Genomic DNA, 19,185 nt, shown 5'->3' with positions numbered 1-19,185 from the left:
AAAGTACCACTGGCCATTGCACACTTGAAATGTGACTAATGCAGTTGAGAAACTGAATGTTTTGTTTTAATTAATGTCATGGCCAGTGGCTACCATGCTGGAGGGCATGCCTCTGAGAGGAACCCTACGCAAGGAACAGCCAGGGCCAGCTCGCTGATTTCAGACATGCCCTACCACCTGCACAGCCATCAGCTCCGTGGACAATTACTTCCTTTTTTTTTCCAGAGTAGCTCCCTATTTTTCCCCCCTAATTAAATTCATTTTAAAAGGAAGTTAAGTACTGTCTTTCAAGAAAAACAAGTATAATTTGCCATAAATAAAATGTGGTGGTTGAGTCCTTTTATTGTATTTATTAGATGCTGTGATTGGCTTTTACCTAAGAAATGCTGTTTTGTGACAGCTCTGAGCCCGACACCTGCTTTATTTACTAAAAGGGATTGATAAACAATGTGTGGGGGGCAGAGGGCAGCTGTGGAGGAGGGCGTGTACAGGGCGGGGCCAGAGGGCCAGCACCCAGGTCATCTCCGAACAGGGGAAGGCGCTGGGGGTGGCGGGGGCCACAGCTTATTCTCGACAGGCTATGCTGTGCGGTGAGCAGGTGTGGGGGCAGGCAGCTGGCTCCACGTGCCGTAGCCATGAGTGTGAGGGGAGCAGGCCGAGCCAGGCTGCAGAAACAGACAGAGTATGGCTTCTGCCCGAGGCGAGGGTGATGAGGGACCTCCGTGTGGCCGCTGTGTGGTGTGGGGGCCGGGCAGCAAGAAGCCTGCCTCAGTGACCAGGTAACATGGGGCTTGGCTGCAGTATGAGACGTGGGCAAGACGGGTGACACCCAGGCTTCCTCTCCCAGGTCTCCCCGGAACCTGGAGCTCCTCAGCCAGCAGCGTCCTCCACATCGACCCCAAGACGGGCGTGGCCGTGGCCCGGGACGTGGGCTCCGTGACGATTTCCTATGAGGTCGCTGGGCTCCTGAGGACCTACAAGGAGGTGAGGCTTCAGGACACACGTGGCTCCTGGCCTGAGAGGCATGGCTGAACTTCGGGATGGAACTGTCAGCTTTCCATACGGAATGGTTCCCCTTTCTTTAGAGAAAGATGTGTCATTGCCTGGTGGCAGTCAGGGTCTGGAAGTCACGAGTGGAGGTCTGCCACCCAGTACCTCTGGGGTTGGGCGAGTGCCCGTGTCTTCTCAGCTTCTGTCTCCCCATGCTCAAATGGCGTGATGGCGAGAGGCCTTCCTAGTGTGGACCCAGCTCCCACTGGACGTGAGCTGTGCCTGCAAGGGCGGGCCTGGCCGCACAGCTGTCCCTGGGGCTGCGGCTGTGCATGGGCCAGTGCAGTGACTGGGCGTCACCGGCAAAGGGACCCTCCCCCAGTGAGTCACCTTTTCAATCTTTCTGGAGACAAACAAAACTGCTCTCTCTTCTGTTTGTCTCCAGCTGAGAATGACTCAATGAGCGAAGCTTGGCTGTGTCCCAAACGTGTCAGTTTGAGAGCCCAAATGCCTTCAGGTCCAGGAGTTTCATCTACGAGCGTGCGCGTATTTAGTGCTGCAGCTCTGCGGTTTGGGCCCTCCGCTTGCAGAGAGGTGCCCCTTGTGAGCGCAAGGCTGTGACCTCCCGGAAGGAGCTGCTTCGAGTGCTCAGGGGCGCTGGCAGAGGGAGCATGGAATGGGCAAAGGGTTCCAGAGCCGAGCCCCGGTGGCTCTAATATAGGACGTGGGGAAGCGGAGGCTGGCTTTGTGGTCAGATCGTGAAATGTGTCGACTTCCAGGTACTCAGTTCCACTCAGTGGTTAAGTGTGTAGGCTCTAGGTCCAGCCTGCCTAGCTTCACATCCCAGGAGGGCCACTGAGGACTGTGACCCTGCGTAAGTGATTTAACGTCCCTGGGCGTCAGTTTGTTCACCTGTAAAATGGGGATACTAGTGTGGTGCGCTGCCCTGAGCTAAGATGTGTGAAGCCCTTAGGATGGCCCTCAGCACACAGCAAGCGCTCAGTAGGCATTAGCTGCACTGTGACTGCTCCAGGTGAAGAGGCTGAGGCTTACTTTTAAATCAAATAGTCATATGGATTGGAGCAAGTTTTGGGACAATCACCCGGTGCCCAGCAGAGCCTAAGAGCCCAAGAGAAGGGGAGTAGCTGCAGGGTAACCAGCCAGGGGACCCAACAAGGGCTGTCAGCTGGCACCGGCGGGTGGGCAGAAACTAAGGGTGGGTGTAGGGGAGATTCAGGAGGGGGGTCATCAGAGGTTTGTGATTGTTTAGAAGTTGGAGTGAGGAGGAAGGAGGCCGTGGGGTGACGCCAGGGTCTGGCTGGGTGACTAGGCAGATGTGGGTCCTTTGCTCTGAGAGGGGAGCACAGGAGGAGGGCCAGTGGGGGCAGGACGATGAGTGACGTTGGGACGTGGTGATTTGAGCTCCTCTGAGTGGGGCTGGTGGTGCCACTTGGTCAGGTGTCTGAGTACCAGGGCAGAAAGCTGCACATGAGGCGGGGGGCCTACCGCAAAGGGATGGCTCTGGAAGAGCTGGCAGTGGGTGGGAGCATGTGGGCGGTGGGGCCAAGGTATGGAGGACGGCCAGGGTGCCAGGGAGGACTGCAGCAGGGCGCGCATGGGGTCAGGAGTAGAAGGCAAGATGGAGGAAGGTGGGAATTGGCAGCGCAGGGATGGACGTGGCGGGCCACTCAGGGTCTGTAGCCTGCCTAGAGCTCTGTGGGGGTCATGGCCCTGATTGCTGCTGGCACTTTAGGGGGAGTGGGACCCCCTTTCTGGTAGAAATCAGCCCTGGGGGAGGCAGGAAGTGCTCAGTGCCTGCCCAGAGGGGGCAGGAGGCCTTCTAGCTGGAGAAGGCTGCCCTGGAGCTGGGCTCCCCCGGGCAGACAGCACTGGGCTCTGTGGGGGAGGGGGAGGCGTGCAGCTGTGGTGTTTGCATGTTCCTGGCTGCAGGCTGGGCAAGGGGAGCCTGGGAACACTGGAGTCTGGGGACCCTTCACTGCCAGGGCTTTGTGAGTTCACATTTTGGTCAGGCTGATTTATTTTGAATAAATGATGGTAAAGTAAAATGGATTTTTCTCTCTTTGCTGTAAGATTAATTAACCAAATCGAGGTACAGAGAAGTGACGATAACTCTCACAGGCGCCAAAATCCACAGCTCCCCTCAGACCAATGAATGAATTGAGGCCTGCTGTTCTCTTCTCTGCTCTTGTTCAGTGGGAGAGCCCTGGGCTGCAGAATCTGACGAGCCTGGGGTCTACCCCAGCTCTGCCGTGTTCCAGCACATCATTTAGGCTTTGGGCCTCAGTTTTGTCACCTGTGAAATGGGCAGTGCCTGCATCGCAGGCCAGAGGGTGAGATGACAGAGATGTACAGGCCAGCACACGGCTGATACTCACTGAGCTCACCTGGCTTCCTTCCCAGGTAGTGATCAGCTTCCCTCAGAGGGTCGTCGCCCATCACATGCGCCCCGTCCAGACCAATTTCCAGGAGGACACAGCCTCCAAAGTGACGGTCACCGTGGGAGACAGAAACTCTAACCTGAGAGGTAGAGAGTCGGGGTCAGGCATCCTGGGAAGGGGCCCTGCCAGGCTCAGGGAATGGGGAGGGGGGCTTCTTGTGCCCTTCTGATGGGCTTTTTGTATGCTCAAACTCATGCCAACTCCAGAGAGAACATTTAACCCCAGCTGGCCGGCCCCTTCTAGCTTTTATAGAAATTCTAGTCAGCCACAAGCAGACGCCACGGAAGGAGTCTTCCTAAAAGAGACAGGCACCCAGAAACTGTCTGTTTCTGAGCTAGAAATGTGACTTCAACCTCAGGCACAGTAAAGAACGCCACAACTGGCCACCCTTAATCCCAGAAAGTGACGACCTAGCAGGCCTTGTCACTGATTTTGATTTTTGTAATTGCGTCTCCCAAGTCATGCACAGCACATTCAACCCCATCCCCTGCGCATGAGCGCCTTGGACACAGCTGCCAGAAATTAATACATCAACTTATAAAAAATTAATAGAAGGCTTTTTAATAAAAGTAAATACAAAGCTTTTTTAAAAAAGCCACTTAACTGGTAGAATTAAATACCACTGTTTTCGTTCTGATTAACGAGGCAGATTTATTGAAGTGTCGTGGTAATCTCTTCCTGCCAGTGCAAGTGCCATACTGTGCTGCTGCTGAAGTGGCTCTCAGTGTACCTGTGGGGCCTTCCTGAGGTCCAGAACTAAGTTGCCCATTTGTCCCCTGCTGACAGGAACAGATGGCACACGTTGGTGGCCTGACTCATCTGCCGTGGCCCTGGACACAAGCGCTAGAATAAATCCTGAAATTCTGATCTGAAATTGCCTGGCATTCAGAATGATGCCCTCCTCTGTAAAATTTGTCCTCAGCTTCTATAAACCGTGGCACAATCATGAAGCTTTGGGCAGCTCCAGCCTAATGTGGAAGGAATTTTGGGTGCAGGTGCAATTTTGTGGCCTGGCCAGCCTGCTCCCTCATCTTGGGGCTCTTTAGGCAGGTGCCGAGGCTTTGGCGGGCCTCCGTGTGGTGGCTGCAGGCCTGGCCTACGCCTTTCTTACCCTTCTCCCATGTCTAGGTGAGTGTTCCCGGGCCCAGACGGAAGTCATTGAGACTCTGCGCCCAGAGTCGCTCATCGGCTGCCAGCTCCAGTTCAAGCAAGATGTCTTCGATTTCCCGGCACATGACATTGTCACTGCAGAACCAAGGTTCGACACCACTCTGGGTAAGTCTACAGGGGTTTGAAAGTGGAAATTGACTTGCACAGCTGGTTTGCCTTCAGGGAATTTGGCTCACAGTGGCTCTCTGTCCAGAGGGACAGTCAGTCAGGAGCCCAGCCTGGGATTGTCACTGTTACTCTGGCCTCTATGGTTCATTGCGGCCTCCAGAAGGGGTTGGTGTCCCTGTGCTGGGTCATGGCCATTTTAGGCGTCCACCTACCCCAGCAGAAAGGACGTGATTCAGAGGGAACCCCTGGGCTCAGTGCCTTCTTTGCTCTTCCCAGCTTGGAGCCTGTGGATGTTGAGGCTATATCCCTCCGTGAAATGGGAGGGTAGTGCCTTGCTCTGCCTGCAGGTCAGGACTCTGGGAGGAGTGAGCCAGCGAGGAATGCAAGGGGTCTTATTAAATCGTCCAGGGCCGTACGGCATGCCGTGAACTTGTGCTATGGAACTGCAGGCTGAGTCACGCCAAGCATCACCTCCTCGATCTGAGGAAACAGTGCCCTCCTAGGGCACTGTGAGGGTTCATGGGACAGTTCCTATGACATATTTCACACATCCTGAGTCCTCAAAAGTAGCTGCCAATGTTGTGATGATGACTGTTGATGATCAGTGGGTGCTTTTTTCGGGTCATTCTAAGAACATGCAGCCCAGCCTTACCTGGGAGAGGTTGGCAGGCCATACGCCCATCTGCAGCATGCTGAGGCCCCTCTCTTTGGGCTCATTCTGCGTCTCTATCTCTGGCAGCAGCAGCAAAGCATCTTCAGTTCTCAGGCGGCTGTCTGAGAACAGAAGATGCATCATGGGGGCACACTGGCTACAGGGCCCAAGCTCAGTGCCTAGTGCAGAATAGGCAGTCTGTGATTCTGGGCCCTGGTTATTCATTCATGCATCTCCAACGGGGGTGATGTTACTCCCACTTGACCAAGAGAAATGGCCAGCAAGGAAGCCGACTTGCCCAGGGTGTTTAGCTGGCATAGGCATGGAAGGGACTCGCCCAGGGGCACTTGGCATGGAAGGGACACACCCAGGGGCACTTGGGCATAGATGGAACCCTCACCCAGGGATCTAGGTTTCCAGGTTTAGGGAGGTTTCCAAAGCATCACTCACAGTGTTTACTTAACTCATTTTGTCTCTGAGTCAAGCATGGAGAACGTGAGACACCAAAATAGTCCCAGCTAGTCTTCACAGAACTTCTTGCCGTATCTGGGGCCATCGGTTGTACCGGGAGGCAGCGCCAGCTCAGCCTGCAGCCCAGATGGGTTTGGAGTCTGTTTACCATTTTTTCACACTTGTGCTGAGCCAGGCTAATTGGGCCCAGAGATACAGAGCTGGACTAGACCTTTCTGCCCCAGAGAGCCTCACTCCAGTGGGGATCTGGTGAATAGGGGATTCTGTGACAGTAAAGCAGAGCGCTGGCCCCAGGAAGGGTGGCCAGTGGATTGGGGGCACTGACAAAGGACTTCCCAGAGGCCCCCGGGGGAGGAGATGCCTCATCTGGGCTCTAAAGGTTGAGTAGGAGTTCTCCAGTTAGAGAAGCAGGGAGAAGGAATAGCATCAGGTATGGGTGTGTCAGCCAATGGTCACTGGTGCCAATGCAGTGCCAACAGGAATTCCCCAGTTTGGGGGGTGATGAAGAAGGAAACTTTATTCAGTGCAAACAGTTCCGTTGTGAAGCAGCTCAGCTGTGAGACTAGCCCAGTAGTATTCTAGCACAATTAAGAGAGCACGGCTGTGAGGCAGCCCGTGGGCGAGGTGTCGCTGGGCCGAGGTGGCCCTGGGCTGAGGCTCCTCTCTGGCTGGACAGCTCTGCTCCGCCTGTCTGCTCTACTCGGGTCCAGCAAGACCTCTTTGGTGTTTCAGCTCCAGCCTGGGAAACACAGTCTGCAGTGGAAAGGGAAAGTGTACTCCCTGAGTGGTCTGTCCTCATGCAAATGAAGACTCCAAATACTCACAGTTTGATTGGTCCAAAAGGCACTGTCCTGATTGGTCAAAATGGAACTGCTGTCATTGGTCAGTGAAGATGCTGATGGTGACACAGCTGCACAGCTCCGATTGGACAGGAAAAGCCTCAGTCCTGTTAGTTGAAACACAAGTCCAAGAACTCCTTTCTAAGGGCTGGCTCAGATGGCAGGGCCACAGTGCAGGCAGGCAGTCCGGTGACGGCTTCTCCCTGACGTGCGGTTTGCATGAGAGGCCCCTCTTCAGAAATGGCTGCTAGGCTCTGCTGTTAAACTTGAGCCCAGTTAGCCAGCAGGAGCTCTTCTCTGTCGGTATCATGTTTCTCAGGGGCCACAGGTGGGAGAGGGAACAAAGTGGGACCTCCTTGTCTCCATAGGCAAGTACCTCTGCTTGGTCACGATGCACAGACTGACGGACAAGCAGCTGAAGCTCCTGAGCTTGAAGAAGACAACACTGCTGGCCACTGCCTCCCTCCTGGGCAGCCACTTCTCTGGAGAGCAGGTCGGGGCTGAGGTGCCCTTCAGCCCAGGGCTGTATGCCGACCAGGCTGAAATCCTTTTGAGCAACCACTACACCAGCTCTGAGGTCAAGGTCTTTGGTGCCATGGAGATTCTGGAGAACCTGGAGGTGAGTGGTGTCCATTTGCAAGCTAGGGCATTGGAAAGGACAAGGGATCAGGAGGGCTGGAGGGAATATGGAAATCCTGAACCACCTCTTTTCACAATTAAAAATTTTTAAAGAATTAATATTCTTACCCTGTTTACCCCATAGCACACTGGGTCTGATAGCCTATGTGATAGTATTAAGCATTAGGACTCCTGCTGGTCCTTCCCAACTGTTGGTTAAGTGTGTGAGGGCAGCGCTTAGCACAGGGCCTCCCCAGCACAGGCTGGTCAGGGAGCAGCTAGTGGTGAGTGAAGGGTTTCAGTGCAGGAACGCTGCTGGCGTGGGCAAGAAGAAAAGCCTAAGCGTAACCTGTCACCGATTCTTGCCCACAGGGGACAGGTCCCCTGTCTCTGGGCCTCAGTGTCCCTGTCTGCTGACTGGTAGATGAGTGATGTCCTGGAGTTCACCCCGTCGGAAAGGGCCCAGGGTCTGTGTGAAGGCGCTCGTGGTGTCTGTGCCTGCCCATCCTCTTGTCTCCTGCAGCGCAGCACTGAATAACGTCAGCGTGAGACAGGGACAAGTGGACTCTAGTGACAGACGGGCTGCCAGGCCTGCGATCGGGCTGCTGGCAATCAGCCTTTAACAGAGTCCAGACTGCTCCCTTGAAAGGTGGTGTTTACTAGATAGTTTATGTCAGGTTAGCATTTTTATAAAGAGCGCTTGATTAGAATTCAATGATACTGATTTGTTCTTGCCTTCAAAGCACCCCACGTACAGACCGTGTGCTCCTTCCCCAATTCTGCAGAATGGCATGCTATCAGGGCATCGGCACCTGCCTAGGATGCGGCACCTGGGCAGGGAGCCTCTGGCATGCAGGCATGGGAGGGCAGCACAACATCTCAGGCAGAAATGGGGATGCTGCCTCCAGCCCCGACGTCTCTCCCAGGTTAAATCGGGGAACCCAGCCGTGCTGGCCTTCGAGAAGGAGAAGTCTGTTGGGCTGCCCAGCTTTGTCACGTACACGGTCGGTATCTCGGACCCTGTGGCCGGCAGCCAGGGGCCTCTGTCCACCTCTGTGACCTTCTCCAGCCCTGCGACTAGCCAAGCTATCACCATCCCAGTCACCGTGGCCTTTGTGATGGATCACCGAGGGCCTGGTCCTTGTGAGTCATGAGCCAGTTCACCAGCTGGGATGGACCTGGGTGGGAAGGGAGGGGCTGGAGGGGCCCTGGGTGTTCGTGGAAGCCTGGAAGCGTGGGAACTGGGGGAGTGAGAAATGCACAATGTCTCACAAAGTGGAAGTTACCCATTTGGGCAGTCACGCCCTGGTCCATTCCAACACAGCAGGCAGAGAGAGCCTGTTACAACGTGACTAGATTGCCCTTCTCTGCTTGGCACTTTGCCATGCCTCCCACCTCCCTGGGGAGGTAAAGCCCAAGTCCCTCCAGGCCCAAAAGGCCCCCTTGTGATGTGCCCTCCTGACCCTTTTATGACTCATTTCCCACATGTACTTTGCTCCAGCCAGACTGGCCGCAACTAGAGCCCTTGGCATTCGCTGTTCCCTTGACCTATGATGCTGCTGCCCCCGAGAGCCCCTTGGCCCAAACCCTTTGAGAGCGTCCCTCAGACATTACCTTCTCCTAGAATCTGAAAACCTGCACCTCACTGCAAACACTCTCACCCTGGTGTTCTTCTGTAACACTCTGCCAGCTGTCACCTGTGCTATAATTAGCCTAATGAATTACGATGGTTTCTCAGGTCTTCCCCAGCTAGAAGTTAAGCATGAGGACAGCACTCAGCACAGGGCTTCCACAGCATACCGGGGGTGCTCAGTAACAAATGACTGCATTATTGTGTCGCCATGGATTAGCACATGTTGTGTGCCAGACCCTGGGCTGGGCAGAGCCTGAGAGGGGCCCAAACCCCAACCCCAGGAGACAAGCATGGAATCACGCCTGCAGTGAGGACGGAAGCATCCTAGAGACGTGGCTGAAAATGGGCTGCACACAGGGCATGGTTTCACTTCTGCTGGGAGAGGTGGCAGTTCAAAGCGGACGCTGCAGCTCGGGCTGGAAGGATTCACGGCCAGGGGAGGGCGATGCAGTCAGGAAGACCCCGGGAGGATGTGCAGGGGGGAGCTGCCCGGGGGAGCTGGAAGAAGCCTGGGACAGCACGCCAGGCCTTGGGCGTTTTTCTGAGAGAGGGAAGTGACCTGGTCAGGACAGCGGACTGAAGGCGTGGGCCAATGTCAGGGCCACTTGAGGAGACCACTGCCTTCTTCCTGTTGAGCTCAGGACAGCCCGGTGAGGTGGGGGACAGGTCCCTGATAAGTGTGAGGGTGTGGGCTGAGGCCTGGGCAGGTCTGCGGCCCTGGGTGCGCTCAGCCTCACTTCTCAGAGCAGTGGGTCCCTGTCTGATACCTTTCCCCTGGTGAAGTTCTGTGATTCCGACTCACAACTTGGCATTTGCAATACTACCTTGTCTCTTGGGCACTGTGGCTGACTCCCCGGCAGCCCACACCTTCCAGACTCCCTCACACAGGCCTGTTCTAACCCCGACCCATAAGGAAACCGCAGGTTCCTGCTGACCAGTGCTGAGCCATTCCTGCTCCCAGGAAGCAGGCTGTTGGGACAGGGTCAGATCAAGTGGCCCACATGGGAGGGGAGAGTACTGGGTGCCAGCCCCACAGGACCGGACATACCCCAAGCCCCAGGCAGGGCACCTCACCCTCTGACCATGGACGCGCGCACAAGGGTCCCCATGGGGTCATTCTGTAACTCACCTTCTGCTTATCACAGATGGAACTAGCCTCTTCCAGCACGTCCTGGACTCCTACCAAGTCATGTTCTTCACACTGTTTGCCATGCTGGCTGGCACCGCTGTCGTGGTCATAGGTGAGGCTGGCTGCACTGTGTTCCTTGGGTCACACCCCCGTCCCAGCCCTGCTCTAACCAGCCGCCTCTGTGGTCTCACAGCCTACCACACGGTCCGCGCCCCCCGGGAGCTCGCCGCACCGCCAGCCCTCCCACCCCGAGCCAGCCCTCGGCACAGCCCCCACTGTGAGTAGCTAGCCACCCTGCGGGCATGGCCCAGCAGAACTGGGGTGAAGAAGAAGGGTCCTGGGGGAGGCCCTGGGGGCGAGGCCCTGAACCCCAGTGCTCAGCAGGCATGGCCCTGGGCCAAAAGGAGCAGCCCTCTGAGACCTGGAGGGCAGATGTAGGAGCCGGGGGACAGAACCTTAAGGCTTCCGTGCGGGTCCGAGGTCCTGGGCCAGGAGAGCTTGTCCCAGGTAGAGCTGTACAGGGAGGAGGGGCTGGCAGCGGGGGCCCTGCCACTGCAGGTGTGTGGCTGGGGACACTGCAGTGGGTCTGAGCTGGCTGCCTGGCTGCCTCAGAGGTGGGGTTGCAGGCAGTGCTGGTGAGGGAGGAGACTGGCTAGCCCATGCCTCCTACTAGGCCGGTTGTCTGGTGGCCCCGGCCCGGCCGTCCTGCACGGCTCCAGGGCCACCTCTCTGTGAGGGGCGTCCCCTGAGCCTCCACAGCTGCGCACCGCAGGTTACGTCTCCTGGTTCCCATTGGAATGCTAACACCCCCAACAAGAAATGCTTGGCTGCTGTCTGACCCAATGGTGGGGCATGGCCAGGTCTCCAGGGCTCCATGAAGTGTTTGGAAGAGGACACAGTTTTGTATATAGATGCATTTTCCAAGGTAACAAGCTCCCACCTGCGTCCTGGACCCAGAGCCATAGCCTTCTGCTGGGGTGCCTCTTGGGCCTGTGAATGTCGCCCGTGAGGCTACGGAAGGCCCAGCAGCTCATTCCCCTTGCTGGCAGTTGTCCTCATGGCGGGCTTTCAGCCCTGCACACTGTGTCTCCCCACTGGCCTCCCTGTGTGTGGGAGCCCCCCAGCACCTTGTCTTGTCTCCCTAATGCGTCAGCCTCTTCTGCTCACCTGGAGCCTGTTCATGCCACTGCCCCCTCCCAGAGGCTGGTCCTGTTGGTTGGACAGCGCCCTGCTGGGTGCCCCATGGACGGCACACTTCCATGCCATCCTGAGACTCGCCATTGAGTCTGGGGAGGTCGGGTCACACTGTGCGTGCAGCCGTGCTCCTTCCCTCTGAGGGCCAGTTCAGGGCCCTGTGTCCTCCCGTCCACTGGCGCAGGGCTGCCTGGGGCACGGTTAGGGAGGCGTCTGCTACCGTTTGCTCGCAGGGATCTCTCAGGAATGTCTGTCTCCCTGGCGCTCGGTTGCTCACTTCATCTCTTTCCACCCTAGATTTTGCTGCCTCATCGCCCCCGATGCCTTTCAATACACTGCCTAGTCGTCGGGCCAGTCCTCCGTCGGGGCTGTGGAGCCCAGCGTACGCCACGCACTAGGCAGCATGCCCCGCCGACGCCCGGGCGCTCCTGTGCCCCCACGACAGGCTGTCCTGCTCGGCCCAGCCCAGAGCCAGCCCCAGACCCGAGGCCACTCTCACTGCCACCTCTATCCTCATAGACCTTAGTTTACACTGTACCTTGGCTTGTTCTCACATATCGGACTGTGTTTGTCTTACTTCAGCCTTGCAAAGGCTGAGCCTTTCCGACTCATTCGTCCATGCCTGCTGGTCTAGGGTTTCTGGACAGTGTGCAGCTATTGCTTTTATTTTCCTAGCGTCTCTGAAACCGCTCCCTCCCAAGACTTCGAGCAGGCCGAGCTGTTTCGAAGTAGTCTTTAGATGATGTTACTGCCGTAGTCTCAGGGAAAGGACTTTTTAAAAACATTTTTGTGTGGTGTTTTTCCCTGTGGAAACGACTTCCCCCTAATCTGGCTCCTGCTAGGACATGAGGGGAGTGAATAATGAGTGTCTGGTCACTGCCCCGTTCCTGCACAGAAGCCTGAGGATCACAACGCCGGACCCTGTGCTGCCCGGGCTCCAGGGAGACAGACACTGGACAGCAACCAACAGCCTGCCTTTGCCCCTCGTCAGGCCACTGTGAACAGACTGCTGGTTTCTGTGTTCTTTGTGTCCTAAACTGTGGAAACATCTCCTGGGCTCGGCCTCGGCCCTGTGGGTACATCCCGGCTTCTCTTTCAGCACAGGGATATTGGAATGTCCTTGAGCTGGAGTCAGGACTGTCCTCTCCGTTCGTTTGGAAAAGCCGCTGTGTTCCGCCTAAGCACAAAGACCCAGTGTTGTTTGTCCCTCTTGTACCACACTCACACCTCAGCAGATCTGAGCCTCTGTCCTGCCCCCAGCAGGACATGCCTCCCTGGAGGCAGTGGAGGGCCCAGGGCCTTCCAGGCAGCTCCCCAGCGGGCAGAGCTGGGCCGAGGCAGACCCACCCTGCAGGAAAGGCCTGGGGAGGAGAAGGCGGCTGGGGTAAGTCATCCCTCCTCCCCCTCCTCACCCCCTCAGCAACTGAGACCTCCGCACGCAGCCCTCTGCCCTGGGCAGGAGCCCTGCGCTCTCAGGAAGACGTGCAGATGCAGCCCAGGGCCGGGCACATGTGGAAACTGTGTGGGGTCCTGTATGACTCTGAGCCACAAGTGTGAAGCCACTTCACTCCTTCTGGGCTGCTCCATGGGATTTCTTTTGTAAAGCTGGAGACAGGGAGAATTGTGCCTTGCATATTACTTGAGCTCAAACTGACAACATGGTGTAAATAGGTGCATTTCTACTCAGTTTATTTAATAAAGCGCAATATAATTTCTTAAGAGATGTGTGATCACTACAGAATTGCCTGAGTCCTGCCTGCGAGTGACCCAGGCCCTGGTGACTTTGCTTCTGGTTATGCGCTTTTGGGGAGGAGGTCTGTTCTTCCTGCCCTGAGCCTTCTGCACTACACCTCCCTTCTCTGGCACTAAGGCCTTCCTCCCACCTCTGAGACACCAGCCGGCTGCCAGGGCTGCCTGACCAGGGCTCCCATGGGTGCCTTCCCTGGAGGAGAACGTGGCTGCTCTGCCCACACAGCCACGTGTCACTCAGTAGCAACTCAGCCTTCTCTCTCAGGCTCCTCTCCCTCTGCCAGCCCCACTGTCCCTAAGGCTGACCTCCCCAGGGTCACCAGCACCTCTGCTCGCCCACTCCTCTCGCTGACCTCTACAGCCGGACACCTCCTGGCCGTCTGGGCAACTCCTTGTCTGCTGCCCGACCTTGCCTCCCCAGACCCTCAGCCTCTGCCTGTTCCATTACTCAGATCCTGAGGCTGGTCCTCTGCCGGCCTTTCCACCCCTGCGTGGTCCTCCAGGACCCCCTTGTGCCTTCACAGAGCAATGACACTGGGTGTCCCGAGAGGCCTGTGAAACCGGTGTGGGAATGGATGCTGAGAAGTGAGGTGGTCACAGGCCCCCAAAGGCACCTGTGGTGGAGACAAGTTGTCGCTGACATCACTCCACCTTCTTCCATAGGATTTGAACCCCTTTTCAAGCTGCAGGCCAAAAGCAGCCCAAATACACGCCATTTCCCATCCTCCTTTGCTGCCACAAGCCAATATGCCCCTGTGGGCACAGCACGTGGGCAGCAGTGTCCCGGGCAGCTTGTGGGAGGCAGTACTCTGCTCACTTCCTTGCCCCTTCCCCTGGCTGAGCAGCCCAGGTGAGGGCTCCATGTTGCAGGGGTAGTAAAGCCACCAGAATCACTGGGCCATTGTATAATGGAGGCTGCACCCTCACCCAGGGTGGCCTCCTTGACAGGAGAGAGCACTCATCGGCTTCATGAACGACTGGGTCTTCCTTTACAGCAAAAGCCAATGCCATTGAGTCAATGGCAGTGCCCCAGTGCATGCCCGGAAGCCCAGTCTGTGCAGCTCGGACCACGCGCATGTCCACACACACGGCTCCCCCACCCTGCGCGGGCCCGGAGACCAGGCAGCTGGGGCCAGGGCCTGCATCTACCCCATGCTGCCTGTGCATTCCCGCTCTTCCCCAGTTCGGCTTCGTTCGGCTTTCTCTTCTCTGACGTGGGCATAGCCGTGTGAACATAAGGTACCATGTATGAGGCCTGTCTTGGGGGCAGTGGGTGGGGAGGGGGTGTCCTTTCCTGGAGGAAGTGTCTGATCCCACTCAGAAGGAAGGCGGAGGAAGGAGAGGTGAGAGGCCTCAGCTCCTTGCAGGAGGCTCTGGGGCAGGAGGGGGGCCTCGGGAAGACTGGGCGCGGAAGTGCTTGGGAGACAAGTGAGAGCTTTAGGACACGTAAGCCCTGTCATGGCCTGCCCACACTGCGAAGCTAAATGCAGAATCTAAGAAGCCCCTGCAGGCAGTCACTGCCGTGGCCCTGGTCTCTGACGAGGATTCTGTGCGGACAAAATGTGCCCCTAGACAGAAGGTGCTGGGTTCACACGGCCACTGTCACTAATTGGGGAAAGTTGGCATGAGAAGCCCAGATGGAGAGAGTGTTTGTTCAGAGGATGAGATGGAGTGAGGGGGTAAGTGGAGGCAGGGTGCCCCTCCAGCCCCCATGGACCTCTGTTGGCATTTCCCGTGCTGCTACCATCATCTGAAACACTGCCCGTCCCAGATAGGACCTCCTTGAGGGAGGCAACAGGCCTGATTCTACTATGTCCCCAGGACCTGGTACGCAGAAGGCCTAGAAAGCGTTCAACCAATGTCTCATGTTCAGCACAGAGCCTGCCGGGCAGGTGTATTGCCTGTCATTGAGTGGCTCTGATTCCTGCTGACTCAATGAGTGACGTCCTCAGCTCCTGGAGACTAGGCCTATGGCTTCTTTATGGACTCAGTCCATCTCATATTTGGTCTTCCTTTTCCAGCTGCCTTCTGTTTTCCCAGCATTACTGTATTTGCCAAAGAATCTGCCTCCTCATGATGTGCCCGAAGTAGGGCAGCTGCAGTTTGGCCATTTTTGCCTCCAGCCTGTCCCAGCATTCACTTGTTCTGGGACCCACTTGTCTGTCTTCCTCTTAGTTCAGGGTCTCCGTGGAACTCTCCTCCAAAGACATATTTCAGATGAGTCCATTTTTTTCCTATCAGCCTTCTTCACTGTCCAACTTTTGTATCCATATGTAGTACTTAAAAATACAAGGGTATGAAAATATATTAAAAACTCAACTCAATAGCAAAAAAACAAACAACCCTATTAAAAAATGGGCAGAGGACCTGAAGAGACATTTCTCCAAAGAGGACATACAAATGGCAAATAGACATATGAAAAAATGCTCAACCTCACTAACCATCAGAGAAATGCAAATAAAAACCACAATGAGATACCACCTCACCCCAGTCAGAATGGCTGTCATCAATAAATCAACAAACAGCAAGTGCTGGCGCGGATGTGGAGAAAAGGGAACGCTAGTGCACTGTTGGTGGGACTGCAGATTAGTGCAGCCACTCTGGAAAACAGTATGGAGGTATCAGAGGAATCTGGAAATGGAACTACCCTATGATCCAGTAATTCCACTCCTGGGTATTTATCCAAAGAAATCCAAAACACTAATTTGAAAAAACACATGCACCCCTATGTTTATTGCAGCACTACTCACAACAGCCAAGATACGGAAACAACTGAAATGCCCATTGACAAACAATTGGATAAAGAAACTGTGGCATATTTTTACAATGGAGTATTACTCGGCTATAAAAAAGAATCAAATCTCACCATTTGCAACAACATGGATGGGCCTTGAGAATATTATGCTTAGGGAAATAAGTCACTGAGAGAGACAAATACCATATGATCTCATATGTGGAATCCAAAGAACAGAATAAATGAGCAAACAAAACAGAAATAGACTCAGAGATATAGGAAAAAGAAACTGTTGGTTGCTAGATGGGAGAAGGGAGGGGATGGGAAGAAGGTGGAGGGATCAGAAAGAGCAAATTAGTAGACACAATATAGTCACGGGGATATGTAATACAGTGTGGGGAATATAATCAATGATGTTGTCAAGATGATGGAAGGTGCCGGATGGGCACTGGACTTACCAGGGGGATCACGTCATAGACTGTGATAGGCAGACACGTCATAGGCAGATGCCTGGCCACTGCGCTGTACACCTGAAGCTGAAGTAGAATACTGAATGTCAACTACAACTAAATATATAGGTAAACATAGTCACAGGAGGTGGAGTACAGCATAGGGAAGATAGTCAACGGTATTGTAACAGCTACATACGATGTCAGAGGGGTAGTAGATTTGGGGAGGGGGTTATCACTTTGTGAGGGGGGTAAATGTCTATTATGTGGCTTTGTACACCCAAAATAATGGTGATAGAATATATATACCCATTAAAAATAATGTTAGGCAAAAATAATAATAATAATTGAAAATTAAAATATGAGGGTGTGGATAAGCTTAGTCTTAGTGCCTAATATACATCTTTGCTCTTGGTAATTTTTCCTGATTCTTCCATCGCTGCCCTTCCGAGTCTCAGCCTTGCCCTGATTTCTTGGCTGTGGTCTCCATTTGAATTGATGACTGAACCAAGGGAAGAAAAATCTTGAACACTTTCATAATGAGTGCACAGTTACCACTTAAAAATGTCAGCATGCCCTCAAGCAGGGCCCTCAGTGCATCACGTCACGTCCAGACATAGCAGGCTCCATAATAAGAGGAACAGAGAGCCAAGCTCTTTCTGTTTCCTTCTAAGGACTGAAGACTTCTTTCCCAGAAGGCCCCTTAGCAGACAGCTCCATCATGTTCACAGCTAGGGTTGTCTGTCGTGGTCCATGGCTGGTCAGGGCAATGGGACGATCACGTCCCTCCCTGCATGGTATGCCTTCAGGTTGAGTGGATACCAGGATATCAACCCTCTTGACATCTTTCAGTTAAAAATGGAAAGAGCTCAGCATCTGCCCAGTTGGTTTTCTCTCTGATGATGACGTTTTCTCCCCTTTACTCATCTTGGATCCTCTGGAGCTGGAGCGAGAGAGAATCAGGTAAGAGGTCTAGGCTTTATTTTCCCCGGAGGTGACTGTCATTTTAAAACACATTTGGGGATGGCAAATGCACGTGCTGCCAGCAGTAGCCAGACCATCCCCAAATGAGTGCATTGACAAAACAAGGTGACATGCAGTGTGGTTCAGCTTCCTGTCCCCAAAACTAACCAAGCACCTTCCACTCTCCCAAGGATGCCAAAATGCTTTTAGCATCATGTAGCTAAAAATATAGCATTGCATATGGAGTTTTCTTTCTCCAGAATTCCTAAATTTGGCCAAAAATTAACTTTCTGTGTGTGTGTGTGTGTGTGTGTCTGTGTGTGTGATTCTGGCAATGTTACATTTCAAAGTCTGATATGTCAGCTAGTAGAGAGTCCAGAGTCTGGGGCATCCAGGATGGGTAGCGAAGGTCTAGTCTGATGGAAAATGCAAATCATTTCATTGCTCTGGGCCTCAGTAGTTCCCTCATTTGCAAAGTAGCTGTTCTGATGCGGTGCTGCCCCACCCACAGTAGCTTCTGTCATTGTGCCAGCCCTCGCCCTCCCTGCGTGCACACCCTCTTCCCTGTGACTTTGCCGGGATTCCCACTCGACCCTGAGTATATTTCACTCCCTGGGAGCTGGCTGTGGTCATATCACTTGCTTTGACTAAGAGAATGTGGATGAGAGTGATAGAGTTTCAGATCAGAACTTGGTTTAAAGAGACATTGCAAGTTTCCAGTCACCCTTCTTGTGCTTCTGCTAGTGACCATAATGAGGAAGCCCAGGTGGCTGCTGGTCCAAGAAGGAGGAAAGACACCTAAAAGGGACCTGAAATGATCCCTGCCCATCCCACATCAGCTGAACGACACACCCATGATATGGGAAGAAGCAATGGTTGTGAAAAACCGCCCACTTTGGGGACGGTTTGTTAGGCAGTGTTATCCCGACACTGGGTAACTAATACAAAGCGTGTCACGGATGCCCTTCTATCTGAACCCATTGAAGGCAAGTTTTCTGCCACTTGTCACTGAGGCTGATTGACATACCTGAACTCTGCGGTGGGCCCCTTCCTTCAGCCTGTTCTATCCTGGCCCCTGCTGGGTGCTGTCCCCTCCGTCCATCCTGCTGGGACAGGGTTTCCTGGGTGGCCCTAGCAGAGGCTGGAAGGGCAGCGGGTGCTCAGAGCCCAGGCCAAGGCTCGGCCAGGAGGCTCAGGATGAAAGGCACAGGAACTCTCTGGTGCAGGCCTCCCCCCACCCCCAGCCCTAGTTTTTCTTCTTGGGAGGGACACTGCCAGCCGCACACTCAAGGCTGCCATGAGGGTTGATGGAACTGTGGTTCAGAAAGACTCCTTGGTCCATCGGTGTGGGTTCCATACCCAAACTAAAACGATCCCACTCCAGCCTCCTCTTCCACATCCCTCATAGTGGGGACGACACAGAGAGGATGTCCTCAGGATGTTTTGTTGAATGAATATAGAATGGAATAAGTGACTGTGGGTTTTCCTCCATCACGGGGCTCTTGTCTTCTGGAACACCCTGAACCTGAAGCCAGTGGGGAGAAGAGCAGGGCTAGGGAGGCAGGTGGCAGCTGAAACTCTTTAGTTCATTTTACCCCAAATGCCCGTGGGCAGGGGAAGGCTGTTCCAGCCTCCCCTAAGTCACTCCCCACAGCAGCCTGGAGGTTTGGAAGCCACCTAGGTCAGGGCCAAGCAGAGGCAGCTTGGCAGAGTAGCCACCAGCTCCCACACCAAGCACGGCTCCCTGTGGCTGGTGGGGAACATCGGAAGAGGCCTGGTAGCAGAGTGAGCGATGAACGCAGCTGGCATTTACTCCACTGGCCTGTGAGGCATGTGCTGAGCATGTCCCAATCTCTAATCTGCTCCATCCTCACAGCCCTATGAGGTATGACTACTTACAGACAGAGAAACTGAGGTACACAAAGATAAGCCACCCTTCTGGCATCACACAGTTGGCAAGTGGCAGAGCCAGGAATTGAATCCACGCAGATTGTGTCAGGGTTCGCCTTCCACACCCCTTATCGTGT

General features: G+C 54.6%; 1 protein-coding gene across 5 annotated transcripts in view; it reads left to right on the top strand.

Moving 5' to 3' along the window:
• NUP210 (nucleoporin 210) overlaps positions 1 to 12,982 on the top strand; it is a 115,917-nt gene extending 102,935 nt beyond the window's left edge. Inside the window, exons 33-40 of one of the 5 annotated variants that reach the window (XM_081027522.1) lie at positions 848 to 984; positions 3,412 to 3,535; positions 4,578 to 4,724; positions 7,058 to 7,308; positions 8,234 to 8,450; positions 10,086 to 10,181; positions 10,263 to 10,346; positions 11,561 to 12,982. In XM_081027522.1, the coding sequence (XP_080883648.1) occupies positions 848 to 984; positions 3,412 to 3,535; positions 4,578 to 4,724; positions 7,058 to 7,308; positions 8,234 to 8,450; positions 10,086 to 10,181; positions 10,263 to 10,346; positions 11,561 to 11,661 (1,157 nt within the window). In that variant the 3' untranslated portion in view covers positions 11,662 to 12,982. Of the gene's footprint in view, positions 1 to 847; positions 985 to 3,411; positions 3,538 to 4,577; positions 4,725 to 7,057; positions 7,309 to 8,050; positions 8,451 to 10,085; positions 10,182 to 10,262; positions 10,489 to 11,560 lie in introns of those variants that run through there. The other 4 variants (XM_081027520.1, XM_081027519.1, XM_081027521.1 and 1 more) reach the window with 4 other exon arrangements.
• Positions 12,983 to 19,185: the final 6,203 nt, after the last annotated feature.

This window comes from Rhinolophus hipposideros (assembly GCF_964194185.1).
Source record: "Rhinolophus hipposideros genome assembly, chromosome: 2".
Taxonomy (NCBI): Eukaryota; Metazoa; Chordata; class Mammalia; order Chiroptera; family Rhinolophidae; genus Rhinolophus; species Rhinolophus hipposideros.
This window is presented reverse-complemented; position numbering and strand designations above follow the sequence as displayed.